The 22,713-nt window shown below is 48.9% G+C and overlaps 1 protein-coding gene across 1 annotated transcript in view; it reads right to left on the bottom strand.

Moving 5' to 3' along the window:
* The window catches only part of ZNF831 (zinc finger protein 831), a 94,635-nt gene that overhangs the window by 59,041 nt on the left and 12,881 nt on the right, over positions 1–22,713 (bottom strand). The window contains exons 2-3 of the mRNA XM_054468243.1: positions 5,029–8,799; positions 3,782–3,918 (exon numbers count right to left, since the gene is read on the bottom strand). Of these exons, the coding sequence (XP_054324218.1) occupies positions 3,782–3,918; positions 5,029–8,763 (3,872 nt within the window). The 5' untranslated portion in view covers positions 8,764–8,799. The remainder of the gene's footprint in view (positions 1–3,781; positions 3,919–5,028; positions 8,800–22,713) is intronic.

The following is a 22,713-nucleotide window of genomic DNA, read 5'->3' as shown; positions in this document are numbered from 1 at the left end:
TAAATAAATGGACTTAAAAAGACAAGTAATAGACTTGGAAACATATTTGCAGTATATATAACAGGCAAATAATACATACAAATCTAGGATATATATAGAATCCTATAAATTATATTCATCACTTAAAAAATCTGATAACAACAAATATTAGGAAGCATATGAATGAAGGGCAAACTCTCACTCATGGATGAGACACTGTACAGCAATCAGAATGAATGAATTTGATCAGTATGTCCTGACATGATTAGATCTTCAAAAACACCATGTTGACCTTCAAAATCAAGCTGAAGAATGATACTTTTATATGTACTGTAAAGACACCAAACAATATTATATATTATTGGTGATTTGCAAAGAATGAAAACACAGATTGATACAATTTGTGCCAAATACATAAAACAACATAATCATCTTTTAAATTTTTCTTTTCTACATATTGTTATATAACATTTAAGGTAATATTTTACTTAGAAGAGAACTGTATCATTCTCTGTGAGCTAAGGACTATAGAGCAATCTCTGCTACGGTATTTCATTTTCTGTAGAACATTGAAACAACTGAAATGAAAGTGGGAAAATGAATCAAGAAATAGGCTTCCTTCTTGAGGAGAGAACACAAGGGTTACATGATAGATAGAAGATAGATAGATAGATAGATAGATAGATAGATAGATAGATAGATAGATGATAGATATGTAAGTGGATGGGTGGGTGGGTGGGTGGGCAGATGGACGGATAAATATCTACAAACATATGTGTGTGGGTGTTTGGATAAACAGTGTGGTAGGCAGAGTAATACCTCCCCTCAAAGATGTCCATGCCTAGATATCCATGCCCTTATGGTGCTGATGCTTTTTCTGAGACAGGGGAGCCAGCCATGTGAGGAACAAGAGGAGGAGTGTGCAGGTGGAGGTAGAGGGACTAGCAGGTGCAAAGGCCTTGAAGCTGGAATTAACTCAAAAGACAGTCATGAGCCAACAAAAGGATCAATGATAAACAAATCATAATCAACCAATAAATGTTTGTGGAAATAAAAAGCTCAACAGCTTCCTCCTCATTTGACCCAGCCAAGAGTTCTTGGTTAGAGCTCTAAGTCCTTGTTCAGACTTCTCCCTGTTCTGCAATGCCCCTGCCCCGTCCTGTGGCCATCCATGGGCTCTTGCTGTGATTTGTTGAGTGGAGAGGCCATCTAGTCCCACAAGGCCAGCTATTAAGGCCAAAATTTGCAAACTCCAATGCTATGGGGGCCAGGCGGATAGCATAACTGAGAAAGGCTGGCCGAGGGTAAGACATTAGGGAGAGGTGAGCTAGAGAGCACAGCAGAGAGCACAGCTCTTACTCACAAGGCGTGGCCACTGCTCATCTCCATCTGGCTGTTGCCATGTAAGGAGGCAGGCCCAGTGTCTTCAGAGCTTCCCATATTTCAAGAAAAGTTAGAAATCCAGATTTTTATGAGAAATCTTTACATCTAATTATGTGGCTGCTAAGTGCCAAAAGTTTTAGAGCACTGGCCTAACAAGGGTCTTACATGCACTGTGTTTGGCCCAAGAGCTGCTAGTGGGTTTGCAAGGTGTCCTGGAGTGATATCTCCAAGCCTCCTGGGCTCCAGTCTGGGACCCTCAGCCTGGATTAAGAAAGTTTCCTCGGCCACCTCCAGGTGTGGGCACCAAGCGCACAGCAGGTACATGGTAAATATTTTCGAATTAGTCAAGCTGAAGTCTTGGGAAAGTGGGAGCTGTTAATGAGGCAACTCATCCTCTTCCCTCTCCCCACATCTTTCCAATGATGACTGGAGGCTTCAGGCTCATCATTTGTCAGTCAGATGTAACTGAGCGTTTCCTCCTTATTGGTGAGATACTGAGGAGGACCACAACCACTAGCCGATGTCCCTTGTTTCCCAGAGCCCCGCATGCAGCTCCTCCGTCTAGATGGCATGCATTCCCCTTTCCTCCAAAAGCAGCACTCGAATTTTCCTTTGGAAGACTGTCCTTCCCACACCACCAAGTTTGGGCCAGGGCTGATGATGAGGCTTGGAGGCCCCATTACACAGGCAGGGAGGCCTTGTTTTGTTCAGACTACCTTGAGTCAGTCTTCTGTCTCAGGACCCTGAGTGATCCATGAGAAAGCAGGAATGCTGGAAAGGAAAGCCCCACTCCTCCAAGCCTGCTCTGGGGGCCACGCCAGCACCATCACCTGGCTGTGTTAGAAATGCAAAATCTCAAGCACTGCAAGAAAAATCTAGAAAATGCCAGGCCATTAGCATGCCCAGGACAGGCTGGGGTGCACCAAGACAAGCGACTAGTTGGCACACAGGCTATGGAAGGAGACTGGCTGGTTCAAATCTCGGTCCTTGGGGAGGTTATCTAAGCTCTCTCTGTCTCCATTTCCTCATGAGAAAAATGGGGCTAATAATACCATCCACATCGTGGGCAGTACCTTGTGGGATCTCATGAAACAATGCATGCCAGAAAGCGATTAGGGAAAGCCTGGCACACAGCAAGTGCCCCATAATGTTAGCTCTGGACACATGGTCCCGGCAGACCATTGATAGAGGCAGGAGGGGGAACCAAAAGAGAAGAGGTCGTCTCTAGCCACTGAGGGTCTGAGCAGCCAAGGGGAGAGTTAGGAATTTGGATCGCCCCTTGAAGAATATCCAGGCTTTGGATAAATTACTGACAGGCCAGGTGCAGTGGCTCACGCCTATAATCCCAGCACTTTGGGAGGCCAATGCGAGAGGATCACTTGAGGCCAGGAGTTTGAGACCAGCCTGAGCAACACGGCAAAACCCCGTCTCTACTAAAAATACAAAAAAAAAAAAAAAAAAATAGCTGGGTGTGGTGGCCCATGCCTGTAATCCCAGCTACTCAGGAGGCTGAGCAGGCAAATCGCTTGAACCCCCAAGGCAGAGGTTACAGTGAGCCGAGATCACACCACTGCACTCCAGCCTGGGCAACAGAGTGAGACTCAGTCTCAAAAAAGAAAAAAAATGAAAAAAAAAAGGACTGACAGTCTAGGGGGAGAACGTTGACAGGTTGCCGGCTGAGGTGTGGAGTATAAATGCATCAGGGATCTGGGATTAGAACGTGGATTAGAGAATGGGATGAGGGTGGGGGGCGAGCACGAGAGGAGATCACTGGGAAAATGAGGGCAGAAAGAGGGCAAAGGTTAGAGAATTTGCTTTTTAATTTGTATGCAATGGGCAGCCTGAAGGGTGTTAAGCAAAGGAGAAAGACAATCCAAGAAAGACACAAAGAAGGAGTGGCAGGAAAATCCGCAGGGCCTCCCGTTTGTTGGGGGTGGATATGTGCATACGCATACCGCAAAGAAAAGTCTAGAAGGGCACACTCCTGAATGTTCACGGTGATTATCTCTGTGTGGCGAGATTACCAGGATGTTTTATTGTCTTCTCTTTGCTCATCTGTATTGTCTAATTTTTCTGCAAAGGACATTCATTGCTTGCATAATTAAAAACACAATAAAAGCTGTAAATAATTAACAGGCTGTCTCTTCCGGACTTAAGTTGAATGGATGTGTTTTCAACCCAGTTATTTCAAAGATTTGCTGGATTCCTGGCCTTAGAAAGGTGTCATCGAAAAATACACAGGCGGTGAGTTGTAAGGGATGGGGGACTAACGGGGAAACAAATTCAGTCCTTTCATCATGAAACTCTAAACCCTAGGAAACAGGAACTCTTTCTCGGGAGCACACGGATACCTTTCAAATCCCATAGTAAATTCTTCTTGGGGTTTTGTGGAAATGACAGAGGCGGCCACTCACCCTACCTTTTAGGGTTGATCCTCAGTTTTCTCTGCTTGCTGTTCCCACGAGACATCTTTGCCCTCCGAGGCAGGCCTTTCTTCCATTCTGGCTCAGACACCTGGTGCTGGGGCATCACCCCTGGGACTGTTGGGTAGGAGAACTGAAAACACCAAGCATGTTGGCATCACATTACTCAAAGCCCTCATGATGAGGAAAACTCCAAAGGGTTCTTGCTCTGCAGATAAGATGCCTCTCTTCAGAAATCAAAACGGAAATACTGCATCACTAAATGGCCTGAGTCCCTGAAAAGTTCAACCAGGCAACGGCAGAGTGTTCCTGGACACAGCCTCCTGAAACCCTGCCTGGACTCCATCCACAGAGGAAAGCCTATGCCATCGGTTAACTGGAGGCCAAAGAAACACGGTGACCAGCCCCTTTACTCTCCCCTAAAGCCACCTCCCCGGGAGCCCCCACACCCCTGGGGCCCTCCTGACTAACCCGCTACTCTCAAGATGAAAACAGCACTCCCCACAACTTTGGGTTCCACCTAGGGAAAGCCGAACAGCCTGCAAGACTCTGGTCTCCGGACCTTTGTCACTGTCCACAGGGTTAAATGACTGCTGAGCCTCCAGGACCATCCTCAGTGGCCATGGCCCAAGCCACCCCAGAGCAGGAGACTAAGCCCTCAGTCATCACAACCAGGTGTGTGAACCCCCTCTCAAGGCGGAGCTCTGCATTATCATTTCATCACCAAGTGAGAACACCTGTGAGCATCCACCACATTCCCCCTTTTATCTCTGCTCCCGGGAACCTCAGAGAGAGGGCTGAGTCCAATCAACAGTAATTCCTTCTCCAGAATCCCCAGTATAATGACTCTCTCAATTATTGGGAGTCTCTGGTTTATAATCTTAGAATGGTCCAGAGAGCTCACCTCTCTGATGGAGTGTTTCATTTTACTTTTTGCTTCTGTTACCAGGAAGCTCAGTTAAATTTTACATTTGGTTATGAAGACTATCTTACCTAATGTCTTAAGTACAGTAATTCTTTCCTTTGGAATGTATGTTTTCCACAATTCTGTTTTGGTGTGCATTTGGTCCTTTATTCCCTCCTGCTGTCTGTGTGGCATCCCCAGGCTCCCTCAGGAACAAGCAAGCAGTGAACAGCAGATGCTACATGGGACGGCTTCAGACTTCCTTGCCTCACGAGAGGTCTTAACAGGATAACGACACGCTCTCTCAACCCCGGGCCCTGGGGCAAAGCCCAGCTTTACCTTGGACATCTGCGCCGGCCCTCCTTCTCCAGAGCTTGTCCAGGTCCATCCTCCATTGTTCCCAGGAGGGCCACTGGGACCCTCATCTCGGAGGCTGCTACCAGGAAAGTACACCGCCAAGTACACAGACGCCGCCTTTGCCTTCTGCTCCGCGGGCAGAGGGACACTGCGGCTCAGGCAACACCACGTGAGCCGCGGCTCAGCCTTCAGTGAGGGAAAGGGGTTGTGGGTGCTGTGGAGACTGTGGGTGCTGTGGCTCCGGGACGTCCCTGAGTGGGAAGACAGGGCCAGCTCTGGCCAGCCTGGGGGCACACCCTGAGGCCGAGTGAGGGCAGTGAGGAAGGAGCCAGGCTGGAGGGGGAAACACGGGTCGGGGCCCACCAGGGCCCCTGAAGAAGGATCTTCTAGGGCATTCCCAGGAGGCTCCCCCAGCTCCCAGTTGGGTACCCAGGGATTCGGGACATCCCCAGAGAGCCTGGCCCTTGCCAAAGTGCTGCCCATGCAGAGGCGATAGATACGGTGGCTGTCACCCTCCATGTCCTGAACTAAGTGTGCCTCACACGTTGGAGTGGGCGGGGAGGAGGTGGCCTCCCTGGTAGTCCCTGGTGCTGAGATGGGCAACTCCCTGGCTGCTGGCCTGCTAGTGGCCATCCTGTCCCCCTTGTCCCCCCCCAGCTGTGCCCCTTTTCTCCCATCCCATGGCCTGGAACAGCTGGGGTCCTCCAAGATGCTGTCCACCTCACCTGGGGAGAGGCCTGAGGCTGGGCTGGGAGAAAGAGGGGTCCCCAGTCCTGACCCAATAAATGATGCCCGTTTTTCAGGCCACCCGCTGCTGCAGAGAGAGTCTTGGCTGTGCCTGGGTCCCCAGGGAATGGGGAGTGGTAAGGGGGTCTCTGCCTGAGGTAACCTGAGGAGGTACTTAGGGGAAAAGGCATTGTCTGCCAGGGCAGAGAGCACTCTAGGAGCCTGAGGTGGGGTGGCCAGTCGGGGGTGCTCCCCGGGGGCTAGGGCTGCAGGATGCAGTGGGGTAGCCTTGTCCCTTGGCCCCACCCTCTTCAGGGCAACAGAAGCAGCAGCCAAGGAGGCTCCAGAGGACTCTAGAGGCTCGCCCACCTGCCTGGCACTCTCCTTTGAGCCCCCTGGCACCTCCCCAGGATCAGCATCCTGCTTCTGGGATGACAAAGAGGCAGGCTGCGTGGGCCCACCTGGGGTCTCTGCGCCCACAGGCTCTGGTTGCTTCTGGCTGTGCAGGTCCTCCACTTTGAGCTTCTTCCTCTCTGAGGGGAGCTTGTCCTCCCCAGAGCCACTGCTGGGCCATCTCAGGACAGTCTGGGCCCACAGGCAGGTCTCCTGAACATCCCCCGCACCTCGGGCACCTCCTTCCAGCTTAGGGTCTGGCAAAATTGGCCTGGGGGCCTCTATGTCACCCCCTTTGAGGGGGCCAGGTGCTGGGGGCATCTGCCACCCCAGTTCCATCCTCCCATTTGGAGAGACCAGGGGGCTCCTACTGCCTGAACAGGGACTGTCTCTGCCACCCAGTGCAGGGGATGACACAGCCTCTTCCACCCTGGGTCGGTCACTGTCTCCTGTCCTGGCTACCGTCTCTCCATGCTTAGTGGGCTCAGTCACCAAGGAGGCCTCCGGGGCTGGTGGATTTCCCCAAGGCTCTGGCGTTGCCCCCGTGGATGTGTCCTCATGGACAGGGGTCCTCCTGTCTTGGGTGGGGACTGTGCCTGAGCTCCCTGCTGCCTCTTTCTGCAGAGGAAGGCCCAGTTCTGCCCCACTGCCCACTCCCACCTCCCTGGTTTTCTTGCCTCCGTGGGGACTGGCTTTCATCTTCTGGTAGATCCTTTTGAACGTCTCATCCCCGTACACCTGCCACTTCTCCTGGGAGAACATCTTCAGCCTTCTCTGGCCGCACTTCCTGCCGCCCGCTCTGCCCTTGCCGGCCATGGCCTCCCGTGCAGCAGTTCTCTTTGCATCTGTGTCCTCTGCGGGCACCAGGGCATCGCCAATGGGGGTGCCTGGCAGGTCCTCCACTGCGGCCTGTCTGACCAGGGCCCGGGGATGCCCACTGGGAACGTCAGTCGAGCTTAGTCCCGAGCGGCAGCCCAGGCGGGCTGGGCCAGGCCTGGGGCTCAGAGGCTTCTGCATCCTGGACCAGGGGTCCCGGGGCTCCCTGGGCTCCAGCCACGTCCTGGAGCCCTCGACGAAGGGCAGCGAGTTGCTCCTGGTGACGGGGACACATTCCACGGTGGTGGAGAGCTGAGTGGGGACGGAGTGGAAGAAGAGGGGCCGAGACTTGTCTGGGGGCGTCCAGGTGGAGCGCACGGGGCCCGGGGCCCTCCTACGGCCCGGCTCCAGCGCGCGGATGTCAAAGTGGAAGGAGTCCTTGTAGGTGTAGGGCGTGGGCAGGTCGATGCTGCCCTGTTTGGACAGCCCGGTCTTCCGGGGCCGTACGTTGTCCAGCTGGGCATCGTCCACCACCGCCTGGTTGTGGGAGATGAGCTGGGCGATGCGCTCCTCCAGCCGCTTCTTCTCCAGCTCCAGGCCGGCTTCTCGCGCCCGGGGCTCGGCCCCTGCGCCCCCTGGCCCCGGGCCCGGGCCGCCCTCCCCCTCGGACTCGGCGCTGTGCTCCGAAAGGCTGTGCAGGGGGCTGCAGGGCGCAGGCGGCTGCTCCGCGCTGTCGGAGCGCGACAGGTACCCCGAGTCGGTGCTCTCACACTTCCGCAGCCGGCCCTCGGGGGCCTTGGCATCCCAGGGCTTCTCGGCTGCCGTCGCCTGCTGCCGCTGCAGGGCGCACGGCTTCCCGCCGGTCGGCGACTTCTGCTCTGGCAACTTTCGCCAGGGCTGTGTGCTGGCCGCGGCGAGCCCAGGTGACGCCATGGGGGCAGAGTCCCAAGGAGCCTCTCTGTCGGCAAATGTGGACCCTGGACAGGGAGCAGCTTCGGTCCTCACATCCAGGTTCTTGGCAAGTAGGGGCACGTGGGCACCCGGAGAAAGGGGTCTCTCCGAGGCCCCTGCGTGCATCCCTTGGTTCCTGCTCTCGCCCCTGCCGTCTGGTCTGGGGGGCTCTCCGGCCTTGTCCCCTTCCTCCAGGAGGCCGCCCCCGGCCCCCTCGGACTCCGAGGACAGCCGGGAGTTGTTGAGGTGTGTCTGCGTCCGCCTGTGCTTGTAGAGATTGCTCTGGGTCTTAAAGGCGATGCCGCAGGTGGCGCACGGGAAGGGCCTCTCGCCAGTGTGGGACCGGATGTGCTTCTCTAGAACACTGGGCTTCAGGCAGTCGCGACCACAGTGCGGACACAGGTACTTGCCCGCATTCCGCACCTTGCCTGGGCTGCCCAGCGTGGGGCCCAGGCCCGGCGACAGGACAGGCAGAGTGCCCACGATGTTCACCGTCAGCGTAGGGGCCGCCGGCTTCCCCACCTGGGTGGGGCCAGGCCCTTCAGGCTGCAGCACAGGGCTGAGTATGAAGGGCACGTTGCCCCCATCTAGGCTGCCCGTTACTAGCGGGGCACGCGGCTGGAGGCCCCCGGGAGGCACCGTGTGGTACAGTGGGATGGGCAGGGCCTTCAGGAACACAGTGGGGGCCAGGCCCTGCTCTGGTGGCAGAAGGACAGGGCCCAGGGTCAAGTGAGGTGAGGCCTGGCCACCTGGGGCCCCTGGAGGGCCACGAGTGGGAGCTGGCTGGTCCCTCGCAGGAGGGGCAGGGCAGGTGGGTTCTGGAACCTCCATTCCGCATCATCTGGATGGCCCACAATGCTGGACAACCTGCAGACAACAACCAAACTTTACCATGGGCACCTCTCCTCTCTCCTCATGCAGTAAATCTTCCCTAGCCTGCACGAAGCACTTCATCACCCAACGGAAGCCTGACAATCCCCTAAGGAATGTACTTTCATCCCAAGTGAGAGGAAGGTACTCTCATCCAAAAGGGAAAGCTGAGGCTCAGACAGCAGAAGTAACTTGTCATGCAAGCTGACACGTGGCAAAGCAGGATTTGGACCCAGATCTGTTTGAATCCTGCCTCTTATTTAACATGCCATCTGCACAGGTCCATGGCAGGTTTGCCACCATCATCCCCTGGCACCAGCCCAGTGCCACATGCAGAGACACTCAGAAAATGTGCTGACTTCATGAAAAAGTCATGCAGCTTGTCAAGGTCCTCGAAGTTCACAGTGATTCCTTCACTTGCACAAATCCCTTTTCTTCTCTGGGACTGTTTCCAGATCCGCAAAATGGGCAAGGAATCAGGGCCTTCCCACTCTGAGGTTCTGAGTCTGTGCTGCAGGATGACGACAGTAAGAAAAAAAATTGACCCAAGGAAAGGCTTGCCAGATTTAGCAAACAAAAATCCAAGACTCCCAGTTAAATTTGATAAACAACGCATAGTTCTTTAGTGGGAGTATGTCCCAAATATTGCATGAGAATTACTTTTGGTATAAGTATGTCCCAGATCTCATATGTGCCATGCTTATATGGAAACACTGAGCGCTGCTTATCTGAAATTCAAATGTGGCTGGGCATCCTGTATTTGATCTGGTGACACCACCAGGAAAAGGAGCACTTCCCTCAGCCTCAAGACAAGACTTAGGTCTCTGCTCAAAGGAGGGGCTTCCAAAGCCCCTAGCTACTAGGGAGGCTGAGGCAGGAGAATTGCTTGAACCCTGGAGGTGGAGGTTGCAGTGAGCCAAGATCACACCACTGAACTCCAGCCTGGGTGACAGAGTGAAAGTCTGTCTCAAAAAATATATAAATACAAATTTAAAAATAATAAAAAACATAGAAGTAGCGGCACATTGAGTTGGCTCATACCACTGACACTGGCTCAAGAGAGCTGATTGTTAAATTTTCGAAAATTGCACAAGCCAGTTGTGAAACACAGCCATAACTAAAAGATACATTACATAAACTTACAATCAAATAATGTTAAAAACAAATAAATGACAACTGGATAATTTAAAATTGATTACAGTCTTAAATGTAAGCACTAAAGTTATAAAACTCATAGAAGACAAAGGATTAAAACTTCATGACCTTTCTGGATTTAGCAATGGATTTTTTTCTTTTTTTTTCTTTTTTTTTTTTGGTTTTTTTTTTTTGAGATGGAGTCCTGCTCTGTTGCCCAGGCTGGAGTGCAATGGCACGATCTCGGCTCACTGCAACCTCTGCCTCCTGGATTCAAGCTATTCTCCTGCCTCAGCCTCCCGAGTAGCTGGGATTACAGGTGTGCGCCACCACGCCCAGCTAATTTTTGTATTTTTAGTAGAGACCAGGTTTCACCATGTTGACCCAGCTGGTCTCGAACTCCTGACCTTGGGTGATCCACCCGCCTCGGCCTCCCAAAGTGCTGGGATTATAGGCGTGAGCCACCACACCCAGCCGCAGTGGATTTTAAAATATGACACCAAAAGTACATGCAGCAAAAGAAAAATAAATTTGACTTCAAAACCTAAAACTTTGGTTCATCAAAGGATACTTTCAAGAAAGTGAAAAAACAATCCACAGAATGGAAGAAAATATTTGCAAATCATATGCATGATATATCCAGAATATATAAAGAACTCTTACAGTGCAACAACAAAAGACAACCCAATTTATTTTTTTATTTTTTATTTTTTTGAGATGGAGTCTCACTCCGTCGCCCAGGCTGGAATGCAGTGGCATGATCTCAACTCACTGCAACCTCCGCCTCCCGTGTTCAAGAGATTCTTATGCCTCAGCCGCCTGAGTAGCTGGGACTACAGGCGTGTGCCACCATACCCAGATAATTTTTGTAACAACCCAGTTTAAAAATGAGCAGAGGACTTGAATAGATTTTTTTTTCTCCAAACGCCCAAAAAGCACATTAAAAAGATGCTTCATACCATCAGCTGTTAGGGAAATGTAAATCAAAACCACAATGAGATAGGACTTCACACCAACCATGGCTATAGTAAATAATAATAATAAACTAATAAGCAATAAAATAACAAGTGTTGGTGAGGATGTGGAGAATTTAGAACCCATAAACACGACTGGTGGGGATATAAAATGATGCAGCCACTTTAAAAACAATTGGGTAGTTCCTCACAAAGTTAAACATGTATTACCATATGATCCAGCAACTCTACGCCTAGGTATATACCCCAAAGAATTGAAAACAGATATTCAAACAAAAACTGGTACATGCATGTTCATAGTAGCTTTATTCAAAATAGCCAAAAGAGAGAATGACAGAAATGTCCATCAGCTGATGAGTGGATAGACAAACGGCAATATACAGTACCATAGAATCGTAATCAGCCATAAAAAGCAATGAAGTGCTTGCCTATGGTACAACATGGATGCACCTTGAAGACGTCATGCTACATGAAAGAAGCCAGACACAAAATATCACGTTTTATAACTGCATTTGTATGAAGAAACTGGAATAGACAAACTCATGGAAACAGAAAACAAATCATAGCGGTCGCCAGAGGAGGAGGAGAATGGGGAATGAGGCTTTAACTGGGAACAACGTTTCCTTCTGGGGTGATGAAAATGTTTTGGAACCAGACAGAGGTGGTAGTTCGTAAAACTATGAATGTACTAAATGCCATAGAATTGTACACGTTCAAATAGTTAAAACGGTGAATTTAATGTTATGTGACTTTTACCTCAATTGTAAACAGGTACTGTCCCAATTTTTTTTTAAGTATCGTCTTCATTGAGCAAATGTACTCAATTTTTTAAAAGTACTTTGGGCTACTATAACAAAAATACCCTAGATTGGGTGGTTGAAATGACAAATATTTATTTCACACAGCTCTGGAGACAGGAAGTCCAAGATCAAGTTCAAGTCCAAGACAGGCTGAGTGCCTGATGAGGGTCTGCATCCTGGTTCCTAGATGGCCATCTTCTTGCTGCACCCTCACGTCATGGAAAGGCCAGTAGAGCTCTCTGGGGTCCCCTTTATAAGGTACTCGTTCCACTCATGAGGGCTCCACGTCATGACCTGACCGCCTCCCAAAGGACCCACCTCCTAATACCGTCACATGGAGAGTGAGGATTTTACATGTAGATTTGGAGCTGGGGGGAAGAAACATCCAGTTCACACCAGCTCCTACATACTCAGAGCTCACCACCTGCTAAGGATTCTATGGCATCTTCCATTCTCAGGGATCTTGGGGCCATTTATGTGGGAGGTGCTGGTGTGGTGGGAATGCTCCCTGGCAGTGTGGAACGTCGCACCTCTGGCTCTTCCCAACCTCAGCATCAGTAGCATCATGTTCACAGCTCGAACTGGCCACAGTGGAAGCACTGACACCACAAAAATCAGCAAATGCTACAAGTCAGTCCTTTTTGTTTTTTTTCATCCTGAAAGCCAGTTTCAACATTTACCAGCACACCACTGAGCAGAAGGGAGGACCCAGAAGACCATTGCACCCACTCTCTTTCCCTCTCCTAAACCTCTGGTCTCATTATGAATCTCACCACACCACGCCATCTGCAAGAGCCCCTGGCTTCAAAACAATCTGAGACGTTCTAATTGTTTAAGGAAAAATGTAAAGGCAGGAATCTTTAGAGATTAACAGGTGGCTACTAGAATGGATAAGAGCTAATAGGAATGGAAGATAAAGGCTTACCTCAAGATGCTGCAACCTTTCTACTAGCTGAGAATTTCAGGAACCTCCCCAGGAGACCAGTAGGCCTGAATTCCTGTCTCTGCTTAACCATCTTGCTAGAGGGTGGCCCTGAGACTGTTTCCTCATCTCTAAGAACAGTGGCATTGGGGCAGAGCTACCAGGAGGATCAGATGAAATAAGTTATGTGAAAACACCAAGTGCTGTGCCCAGCACAGAATAAGCGCTCCATTTATTTCAGTTTTCAATTATATGCCATAATATTTTGAACTATTAACTACCGGTTCCTCCCCCACCCTGTCTTCCTCCTACCCTTGTCTCTTCCCCCATCCGTCAGCTCAGCAGTCTCCATGCATCGCCTCTAGCAAGGGATGCTGTCTCGGGTGGGTTCCTGAGAAAAGGATTCCGTTCCAAGTATTTTATTTGGGAGGTGATCCCAGGAAACACTTGTAAGGAAATGGGAAGGCTGGGGGTGAAGGAGGCTACAAAATGTCCAGCAAGTCCCCACTGTGGGTGACTGGAGCTTAATCCCACTGGCGGACACCAGGAGATCGTGTAGAACATGCACCCCAGGCGCAAGTGAGCTGCCTGCATCGGGGCTGCCTCTGGGAGCAGCCATGTCCTGGCATTTCCAGCTGCGTGCGTGAATGCACAGGGCAGGCTCTGTGGCCACAGGGAGCCATCAGACACAGAAGCACTGCCTGCAGTTGGCTCTTAAATGCTGAGTCGGAGAATAGGTGGGCAGGGCTTCTGTCTGTTCCTGTGGCAGAAACTCAGTAAAGGCGTTTTAATTCCAAAAGCCCTAAACCCTAAGGAAACTGATGAGTATGAGCCTGTTGTCCTGATCCCTTGGTTGTAACGGTTGTGGGTGGGGAGGTCCTGGAAGGGAAGAAGGGAGAAATAAGTCCGTCCAGCTCCTGCCTCAGTGGCAATTCCTGCTCCATTCCCCAGGGCAGTCTGGAAAGAGGGGTGCCAGGACACAGGGCATCAACAGCCCAGAGTGCACGTCCAGGCAGGAGGACGAGGCACACACAGAGCTCTCGCTGCAGGACGAATTTCAGAGCACCCAGAAAGGCCCTGAAGTGACTGGGAAAATGAGGCCAAATTGAGGGGGTTGTCACCCGAGGGGTGTCTCAGTGGGGGCCTGCCTGGGGAGCTGAGGGCTGAGCATCACGTGCCCCCCAGAAACTTTAGCCCAACCTGGGGGTAGGGGGAGGAGGAAAAGGAGCCCAGAACTGACTCTCATAGGGTGGGAGGCTTGGGGCTTCAAAATAGAAATGCCAGGAAAAGAGCACTACGTTTCTGACACACCTGCCACGATGATCATTTTGTGCTCTCTGCAGCCTGTTCTGTGATCACTGCGAAATTGACGCCTTTGAGTAACAGCTGATCCCTGCTGGCAAGATGACAGCTGACTAACACCTTCCTCCAGGGAGATGACGCTTTTCTTAGGAAAACCTCAAAAGGCTGCAGATAATTTTGCTCACTCTGAATCAAGGAGATGGCAAGTCCTATTGTCCCCATTGGACTGGTGGGGAAGCTGGGGGCCAGGGCTGGGAAGGCAGCTCGCTAGAAGGCTTACCTCTTTGTATGAGTGAGGGAAGGGTGCGGGACAGTCCCTTGGTCACCTGGACTGAATGCCAAGTCCTCATCCTGTTGCCATCCCCAGGCTCCCGCACACAGGGAACTTGGCGCAGCCCTCATCTGCCGCGTGTGCAGCTCCCCACCTCCTCCCAATTCCCCCCCCCCCAACAAACAGTCATATCTTTCAGCGCAAATGTGCAGCTTTATGGAGGAGAGGGGAACAAAGAGGTGGGAGAAACTTGAAGAGAAGAAGTGACAATTTCCCAAGCCCTCCTTTGCAAAAGCAAACCATAAATGAGCCTGGCCAAAGAGAGAACATGAAAATGCCATAAGTAGGTTTTTAGAATTTACATTTAGGGCCCCGAAAGAGAAGGCCATGGAGAAGCATATTGGACACATTAAGCAGATAGAACTTGGGTACTAAGATGGCTGGTGTAGTTACAAGTTTCCCAAACTTCCATTCATCCTGCACCACCATCACCCACTCCACCACGTATGGGGACCACTTATACTATTACTCAGTCCCCACCCTACCTTTATAGAGCCTCATGGCTGGAACACCATTGCTTTAAAAGGGATACATGCAGTGTGAATGTACTTCATGCCACTGAACTGTATGCTTCACAATGGTGAAAGTGTTATATTTTATGTATATTGTATCGCAATTTTCAGAAAGTAAAAAAAAAAAAAAAAAAAAAAGGGAGGAAGGGGAACTATATCATTGCCCAGTGAGTTGAAAACTGACATTCACACAAAAACCTGCACACTGATGTAAACGTCAGCAATTGTATTTGTAATAGCAAAAACCTGGACATAAGCAAGATGTCCTTCAGTAAACATCAGTAACCACACATCCAGACAATGGAATATTATTCATCGATAAAAAGAAATAAGCCAGCAAATAAGCTAGCAAGCCACAGAAAGACACAAAGGAACCTTAAATGCATGTTCCTAAGTGAAAGAAGCCAATCTGAAAAGACTTTGTATTGTGTGGTTCCAACTGTATGACCTTCTGGAAAAGGCAAAACTATGGAGACAGTGAAAAGGTCAGGGGTTGCCAGGGGTTGGGGGAGGAGGGGATGAAGAGGTGGGTGGAGTGAAAGGGATTGTTCTGATCCTGTAACACCAAACACTTGCCACTATACATTTGTCAAAACTCATGGAACATGCAATACCAAGACAGAACCCTAGTGTAGACTATGGACTTTGGTGTCTATCAATGGGTTCACCAGTTGCAACCAATGCACCACCCTCATTTGCAAGATGCTCATAGCAGGGAAAACAGTGGGGGCACAGGCTGAAAGTGGCGGATGGGAGCTCTCTGTACTTTCTCCTCATTTTTCTACAAACCTAAAACTACTCTTAAAAATTGTCTATTAACTTCGAAAATTGTTTTAAATCAAAACAGTTTTTTAAAAGAGATGTGAAAAGATATTTACCCTCACCAGCCCAGAAATGCAAGGCATAAACCATGATGTCATGTTTTGCCTATTGCAGGAACGAGGGGGCCAAAAGAAATAAATACTTGTAATAATTGGGCATAAACGCGGGGGGTGGGGATACTAAATCAATCATCACCAAAAAGAGAAGATCAATTTTCCCTACGAACCATTAACATAAATACCTATTAAATTTTTAAAAATATGTATCTGTAGGCCACCATGTATGCTCTCGCACACCTGAGTGGTATGGTCCTCTACTTTGAGAAGCACCTCCCTAACTTACAATCTTCACCTGATACACACTTGGTGTAGACCCTGTACCTGCAAGGCTGTAGCAACATGCTCCCTAGTCCACTGGCACCCAGCTAGGCTTGCCCAAAGGGAGGTGCTGGCAAGTCGGGGCAGGAGGGTAAGGTCAGGCCTGGCTCCAAGGTGGCCTTTGTCCCTCTACTCCGGGACACACTTTCGTTAGGTGGCCCTCTCTAGGTCCAAGCACGGTTCCCACGTTGGCCTCTCATGCCCGGAGTGGGTAACACTCCCCCACTGCTACCAGCCCTCAGGTGCCCCAACTTCCCAGAACCAGGCCCACACTTTGTAAATAGCCCCGCATTTAAACCCCTCTCAGTCGCCCCCGCCACTTGAATGTGCATCTAGGCCAGCCAGGACCCAGAGTGAAATTACAACTTACCTTATGTGTGCAGCTGAATGTTCCCAGAGAGCAGGAGCAGCCCTAACTTTTGTCAGATTCTAGAAGGGTCTGGAAGGGTCTCTGAGGGTGAGAGTAGCTGGTTAGAAGCAACACCTCCCTAAAAGCAGGGGAGGCTGCCCGCTTCCTGTCAGGGCCAAAGACATGTTAGTTCCCACTACGACTTCACCCAAATTCATTCTGTTTAGTGACAAAATACGTTTTGCCTAAACAATTATGATAAAGGAGCAGGCCAGAAGAGAGTTTACAAACAAACACACAGTGTGCAGAAAGCTTAGGCAAGTTGGAGGAGAGGAGTGTCTCCTGCAATTGCCTAATTTTCATACACAAATTACGTGGTTTCCCTGTAGATGGTCAATTGGTTGCAGATGTGTGGAAGGAGAAGCTTGATGTCAGGCTGGCTTTGGCAAGAGGGAGGGCCTGCCAGCTGCGCTCAGCCATCCCCGTCCCCTGTCTTCTTGGTGGAAGAAGAAAAAAGCCTGGGTTTGAGTTCTGGTTTTGCCACTTACCCCCTCCCTGTGAGGCTCAGCAAGTTCCTTAACTTCAGGATTTGCATTTGTAAAATGTGGATAACGAGGATTAAACAGATGCTACCTACAAGCACTGATCACAGCATAATGCAAAATGGGAAAAATCTGCTGAAAATTATTCAGATAATTTTCTCTTTTTCTTTTTCCCAAGCCCATCAGTGTTACCTTGATCTGCCTGAGACATCTTCTGCCTAAGCTTTGCAGGTTCACAGCACAGGGAGCTGACCTTTATGCGACACCATGTCCCGGCCACAGGCCCAAGGTCTACACATGCCCTAAGCCATCTAATCCACACAGCAGGGAGGTGCTGCTATTATTCTAACAAGAGGAATAAGGCACTGAGAGATGGAGGGATTCACCCAAGATCAAGGAGTTGAGAAGTATATTCCTTCCAGTGAAGAAAGACAGAGAGAACAGGGAAGCGTGGGCTGGCATGAAGAATAAGATTGGCATAAAGGACCTCTTCAAGGAGAACTACAAACCACTGCTCAAGGAAATAGGAGAGGACACAAACAAATGGAAAAACATTCCATGCTCATGGAAAGGAAGAATCAATATCATTAAGATGGCCATACTGCCCAAAGTAATTTATGGATTCAATGCTATTCTCATCAAGCTACCAGTGACTTTCTTCACAGAATTAGAAAAAACTACTTTAAATTTCATGTGGAACCAAAAAAAAAAGCCTGTATAGCCAAGACAATCCTAAGCAAAAAGAACAAAGCTGGAGGCATCACGCTACCTGACTTCAAACTATACTACAAGGCTACAGTAACCAAAACAGCATGGTACTGGTACCAAAACAGATATATAGACCAAGGGAACAGAACAGAGACCTCAGAAATAACACCACACATCTACAACTATCTGACCTTCAACAAACCTGACAAAAACAAGCAATGGGGAAAGGATTCCCTATTTATTAAATGGTGCTGGGAAAACTGGCTAGCCATATGCAAAAAACAGAAACTGGACCCCTTCCTTACACATTATACAAAAATTAAGATGGATTAAAGACTTAAATGTAAAACCCAAAACCATAAAAACCCTAGAAGAAAACCTAGGCAATACCATTCAGGACACAGGCATGGGCAAAGACTTTATGACTAAAACACCAAAAGCAATTGCAAAAAAGGCCAAAATTGACAAATGGGATCTAATCAAACTAAAGAGCTTCTGCACAACAACAGAAACTATCACCAGGGTGAACAGGCAACCTACAGAATGGGAGAAAATTTTTGCAAGCTACTTATCTAACAAAGGTCTAATATCCAGAATCTACAAGGAACTTAGACAAATTTATAAGAGAAAAACAACCCCATCAAAAAGTGGGCGAAGGATATGAACAGATACTTCTCAAAAGAAAACATTTATGCAGCCAAGAAACATATGAAAAAAAGATCATCATCACTGGTCATTAGAGAAATGCAAATCAAAACCACAGTGAGATACCATCTCATGCCAGTTAGAATGGCAATTATTAAAAAGTCAGGAAACAACAGATGCTGACAAGGCTGTGGAGAAACAGGAATGTTTTTACACTGTTGGTGGGAGTGTAAATTAGTTCAACCATTGTGGAAGACAATGTGGTGATTCCTCAAGGATCTGGAACCAGAAATACCATTTGACCCAGCAATCCCATGACTCGGTATATACCCAAAGGATTATAAATCATTCTACTATAAAGATACATTCACACATATGTTTATTGCAGCACTATTTACAATAGCAAAGACTTGGAACCAACCCAAATGCCCATCAGTGATAGACTGGATAAAGAAAATGTGGCACATATACACCATGGAATAGTATGCAGCCATAAAAAAGAATGAGTTCATGTCCTTTGCAGGGACATGGATGAAGCTGGAAGCCATCATTCTCAGCAAACTATCACAGGAACAGAAAACCAAACACTGCATGTTCTCAGTCATAAGTGGGAGTTGAACAATGAGAACACATGTACACAGGGAGGGGAACATCACACACCAGAGCCTGTCAGGGGGTTGTTGGAGGGGAAGGGGAGGGAGACCATTAGGACAAATATCTAATGCATGCTGGGCTTAAAACCTAGATGACAAGTTGATAGGTGTAGCAAACCACCATGGTACATGTATACCTATGTAACAAGCCTGCACATTCTGCACATGTATCCCAGAACTTTTAAAGTAAAATAAAAAATAAAAAAGATTTCTCATAAGATGATCATCTGTGCTTGAGCCGGGGAGCTTGAGACCAGCCTGGGCAACATAGTGAGACCCCCATCTCTACAAAAAATAAATAATTAGGTGGGCATGGTGGTACACGCCTGTGGTCCCAGCTACTCAGGAGGCTGAGGTGGGAAAACCGCTTGAACTGAGGAGGTTGAGGCTACAGTGAGCCAGATCGCACCACTGCACTCCAGCCTGGGTGAGAGTGATACTCTGTCTCAAAATAAAATAAAATAAAATGATCATCTAGAAAGCCAGGTATTGTTTATGAGAGTGAAGAGTTTTTCAAAATTACCTTCGCTCTTTGTTTAATATTTCACGCTCCAAGGAGGGAGGACCTGTGCCCAGAACTCTCCTGTAGAGAAGATGCCCCTCTAACAGTGGCACAGCAAAGATATGGGCCTAGCTGCCTGATAGGTGAGGGCAGCTTTATGTAAGGGAAGCATGGTGGGTTGAATTGTATTCTCCAAAACAGCATCCGAGTCCTGTCCCTACTACCTGTGAATGAGACCTTATTTGGAAATGGGGTCTTTGCAGATATCATTAAGGATCTCAAAATGGTATCACACTGCATTTAGTGGGGGCCCTAAATCCAGTGACTGATGGTGTCCTTATAAGAAGAGGAGAGGATGCAGGGACCCAGGGAGTAGGCCATGCGAAGACCCACACGAGGACAGAGGCAGAGATGGGGCACAATCCAGCCACAAGCCAGGGAATGCCTGGAGCCACCAGGAACTGAAAGAGGCCAGGAAGGACCCCCCCCAGCCCCCCCACCCAGAGCTTTAGAGGGAGGGTGGCCCTGTGGATGCCTTGATTTCAGGCCGCTGGTCTCCTGCAATGTGAGAAAATCCATTCTGTTGCTGTGAGCCCCACAGTGTGTGTGGTCATTTGTTACTGCAGGCTCAGGAAACAAATCCAGGATGTGAAAGGAAGCTCTGCCCTTTGCTGGACTGTAGTGAGAAGCGGATGGGTGCGGAGGAGGAAGACAAATGGGAGGGTCAGGCTTCAACCAGAGAGGAGCAGGTACAAGTGGGGGTAACACCAGGGCTGTCTCCCAACTTCCCATTGATGGACTCTGTAAAGAGTCATCTTCACAGGCTGTCCATGTGTGACCTGGTGTGAGGCACGGTCGGGCAGTGGGGGCCCCAGGGCTGCACTGTCCTGAGCCACCGTGGTCCTCCCATGATATGAACAGAGTCTGTCGTGGAGCTCACAGGGTGCCAGGGCGGGGACAACTAGTGGGAAGAGGTGCTCTGTAATGAGGGCTCCAGGGTGGACCCCCCGCCCTTCAAGTCCTTTGTGCTGGGGGTGGAGGATGGGTAAAAGGACATGACATATGGGGACATAAGGAGACTGGGTGTTTATTTCATAGAATGTTTCAGAGAGCGGGCTCTGAAGGACGACCCAAATCCCACCATGCATTTCCAAGTCCTGTGACTCAGATGAGCTGCACAGCCTCCCTGGGACTCAGTTTTCTTGTTTGTAAAATGGAAAAATATTGACACCTCCCCCATGGCATCATGTGATACTCAAATGAACTGTAAACATGCCTGGCCCAAAGTAAAAGCCTAATGGAATCAACAAATACACGTTTTTTCTTCCACTCCCACTGATCTTAGAGAAGATCCGATCAGCTATGGAAAAGTAAAGGAATATTTTCTTTTAGTATATCCAAGTTGTAGAGTGAGTTATTAATACATTTTTTTTAAGGCATGAGATTCTTTCTGAACCATTATACTGAATGACTGCATAATATCAATCATTGACCCAGGATGGCCCACGGCCCTGTATACTACCTGGCACATAGCAGGTGTTCAATAAATATTGGTTGAGTGAATGAATTATGGCCTTAGATAAGACTATAAAAAAATGGCCTGACTTAAATTATCACATTTGAGAAACAGGGAAGACATTTTTATGTGAAACTCCTCTGAAGAGGTTCCTCACTTATTTGAGCCGAGCCATGCTGTTCTAGTCTACGATTTCTCAGAAATTCCCAAAGGTTTATACAGCAGAGTCCCTTAACATGCAAATTTAATTCACTTGAATTCAACCTCACAGCCTGCACAAGAAAATAACAATTTCCACCACTTGGTAATGCTCCTAGCTGTCAACTCATAATGCCCAAGTGAAAGGAGGGGGCTTGAAGCCTTGGTTCCCTCAAGCAGGCTCAGCCCCACATGGCCCTCACAGCTACTGCTAAACACGATTCCAGTGTTTAGCAAGCTTCTCACCGCATCTGTTGATCAAACAAGGAAATAAGACAAAATTCAAAACCAAAAGAAAAACTGGCTGAGTTGGAGGTACTGAGAAGTACTGTGAGCAGATGGGAAAAACAGCCTCGCTTCTTCGCACCTCTGTTTCTGTGGCCTCTGCAAGGGCACTTGCCACTCCTCCCATAAGATCTGGAGACTTCTTCTCCACTCCTCAACTCCAGGCAACATTGCGTCGCATTAGGGAGGGTGTGCCTGGGTCCCAAGAAGCTTGCACGCTTCTGCTCTGCTTCTGCCATGAGAATAAGCCCAGATGAGCTCCCAGGAGGATGAGCGACCACGTGGAGCTGAGCCGAGCAATCCCAGGAGAGACCTTCCTTGTCCAGCCAGTGAGGGAAGAGTGCAATTTTAGATGAGATGGGCCAGGTGAGCATCCCTAACAAGAATGTCAGCTCCATAACACATGCTCTTTCATTTACTGGTGTACTGTATACCAACTCGTGCTAGTTTGTCGTAGACTTGCCTGGTTTTAACATGGGAACCTAGTGGTGGAATGAGCCATGCTGGTACCTGGGGTAAGAGTGTTTCCTGCAATGCAAAGGCCAATGGATGCAAACAGCCAGTGCAAAGGCCCTGAGGTGGGAATGTGCCTGGCATGTTTGCGGCATGACACACTGAATCAGAGGAACTGCACCCACAGACGCTAGCCTGCTCAACAACATTTGTTTTAATTCTTTCTGGGCAAGTATACTATTTCCCTGGGCTTCTGTTTCCTCATCTGCAAAATGGAGAGAACAATGTCTGGGTACCTAATGACCTGAAATTATGGATACTAGGGATGCCATGCTTAATTAAATGACAAGAGGCCTGTCTTGATTACTGCTGTGACTGTTACTGTCCTCCACGGCAAACGGAGAAAGCAAAGCCTAAAGCTTTATTGCTGGATGGAAGACAAGGCCAGCACAAGGATGAGAACTGCCATCCAGAACTGCTCTCCTTCCACCACTGACGGCCACTTGGAAGGTGACCTCTGCTGGCTGTCGTGTGTGCCAAGGGCAGATCTTTCTAGTATGGGCCTGGCTGTGTTGGAGGTTTATCTTGATTCCTTGTGGCTTAGAACACAAAATAAAATGCTACATAGCACCACGATTCGTGATTGCCTAGCAGGCTATCAACAGATTTGTTTATGATGTGAAATAATGAATTCAGAATATTGTATTGGTGATGGTTATTCTTTTATATAATTACAATAATTATCCAGGAAAATAGCAAACAGATGCAATGCTGAATTCAAAGAAAGGGTAGGAAGAAGCGTCCCAAATACTGACGTGATTCAGAATATTATATGAGTTAACCCTACCTCTTAAACTGCCCATGTCGGAACTACAAGGTATGGATA

This window comes from Pongo pygmaeus, chromosome 21 (assembly GCF_028885625.2).
Source record: "Pongo pygmaeus isolate AG05252 chromosome 21, NHGRI_mPonPyg2-v2.0_pri, whole genome shotgun sequence".
Classification (NCBI taxonomy): domain Eukaryota; kingdom Metazoa; phylum Chordata; class Mammalia; order Primates; family Hominidae; genus Pongo; species Pongo pygmaeus.
Note: the sequence above shows the minus strand (reverse complement) of the source record. Positions and strands in the feature narration are given on the sequence as shown.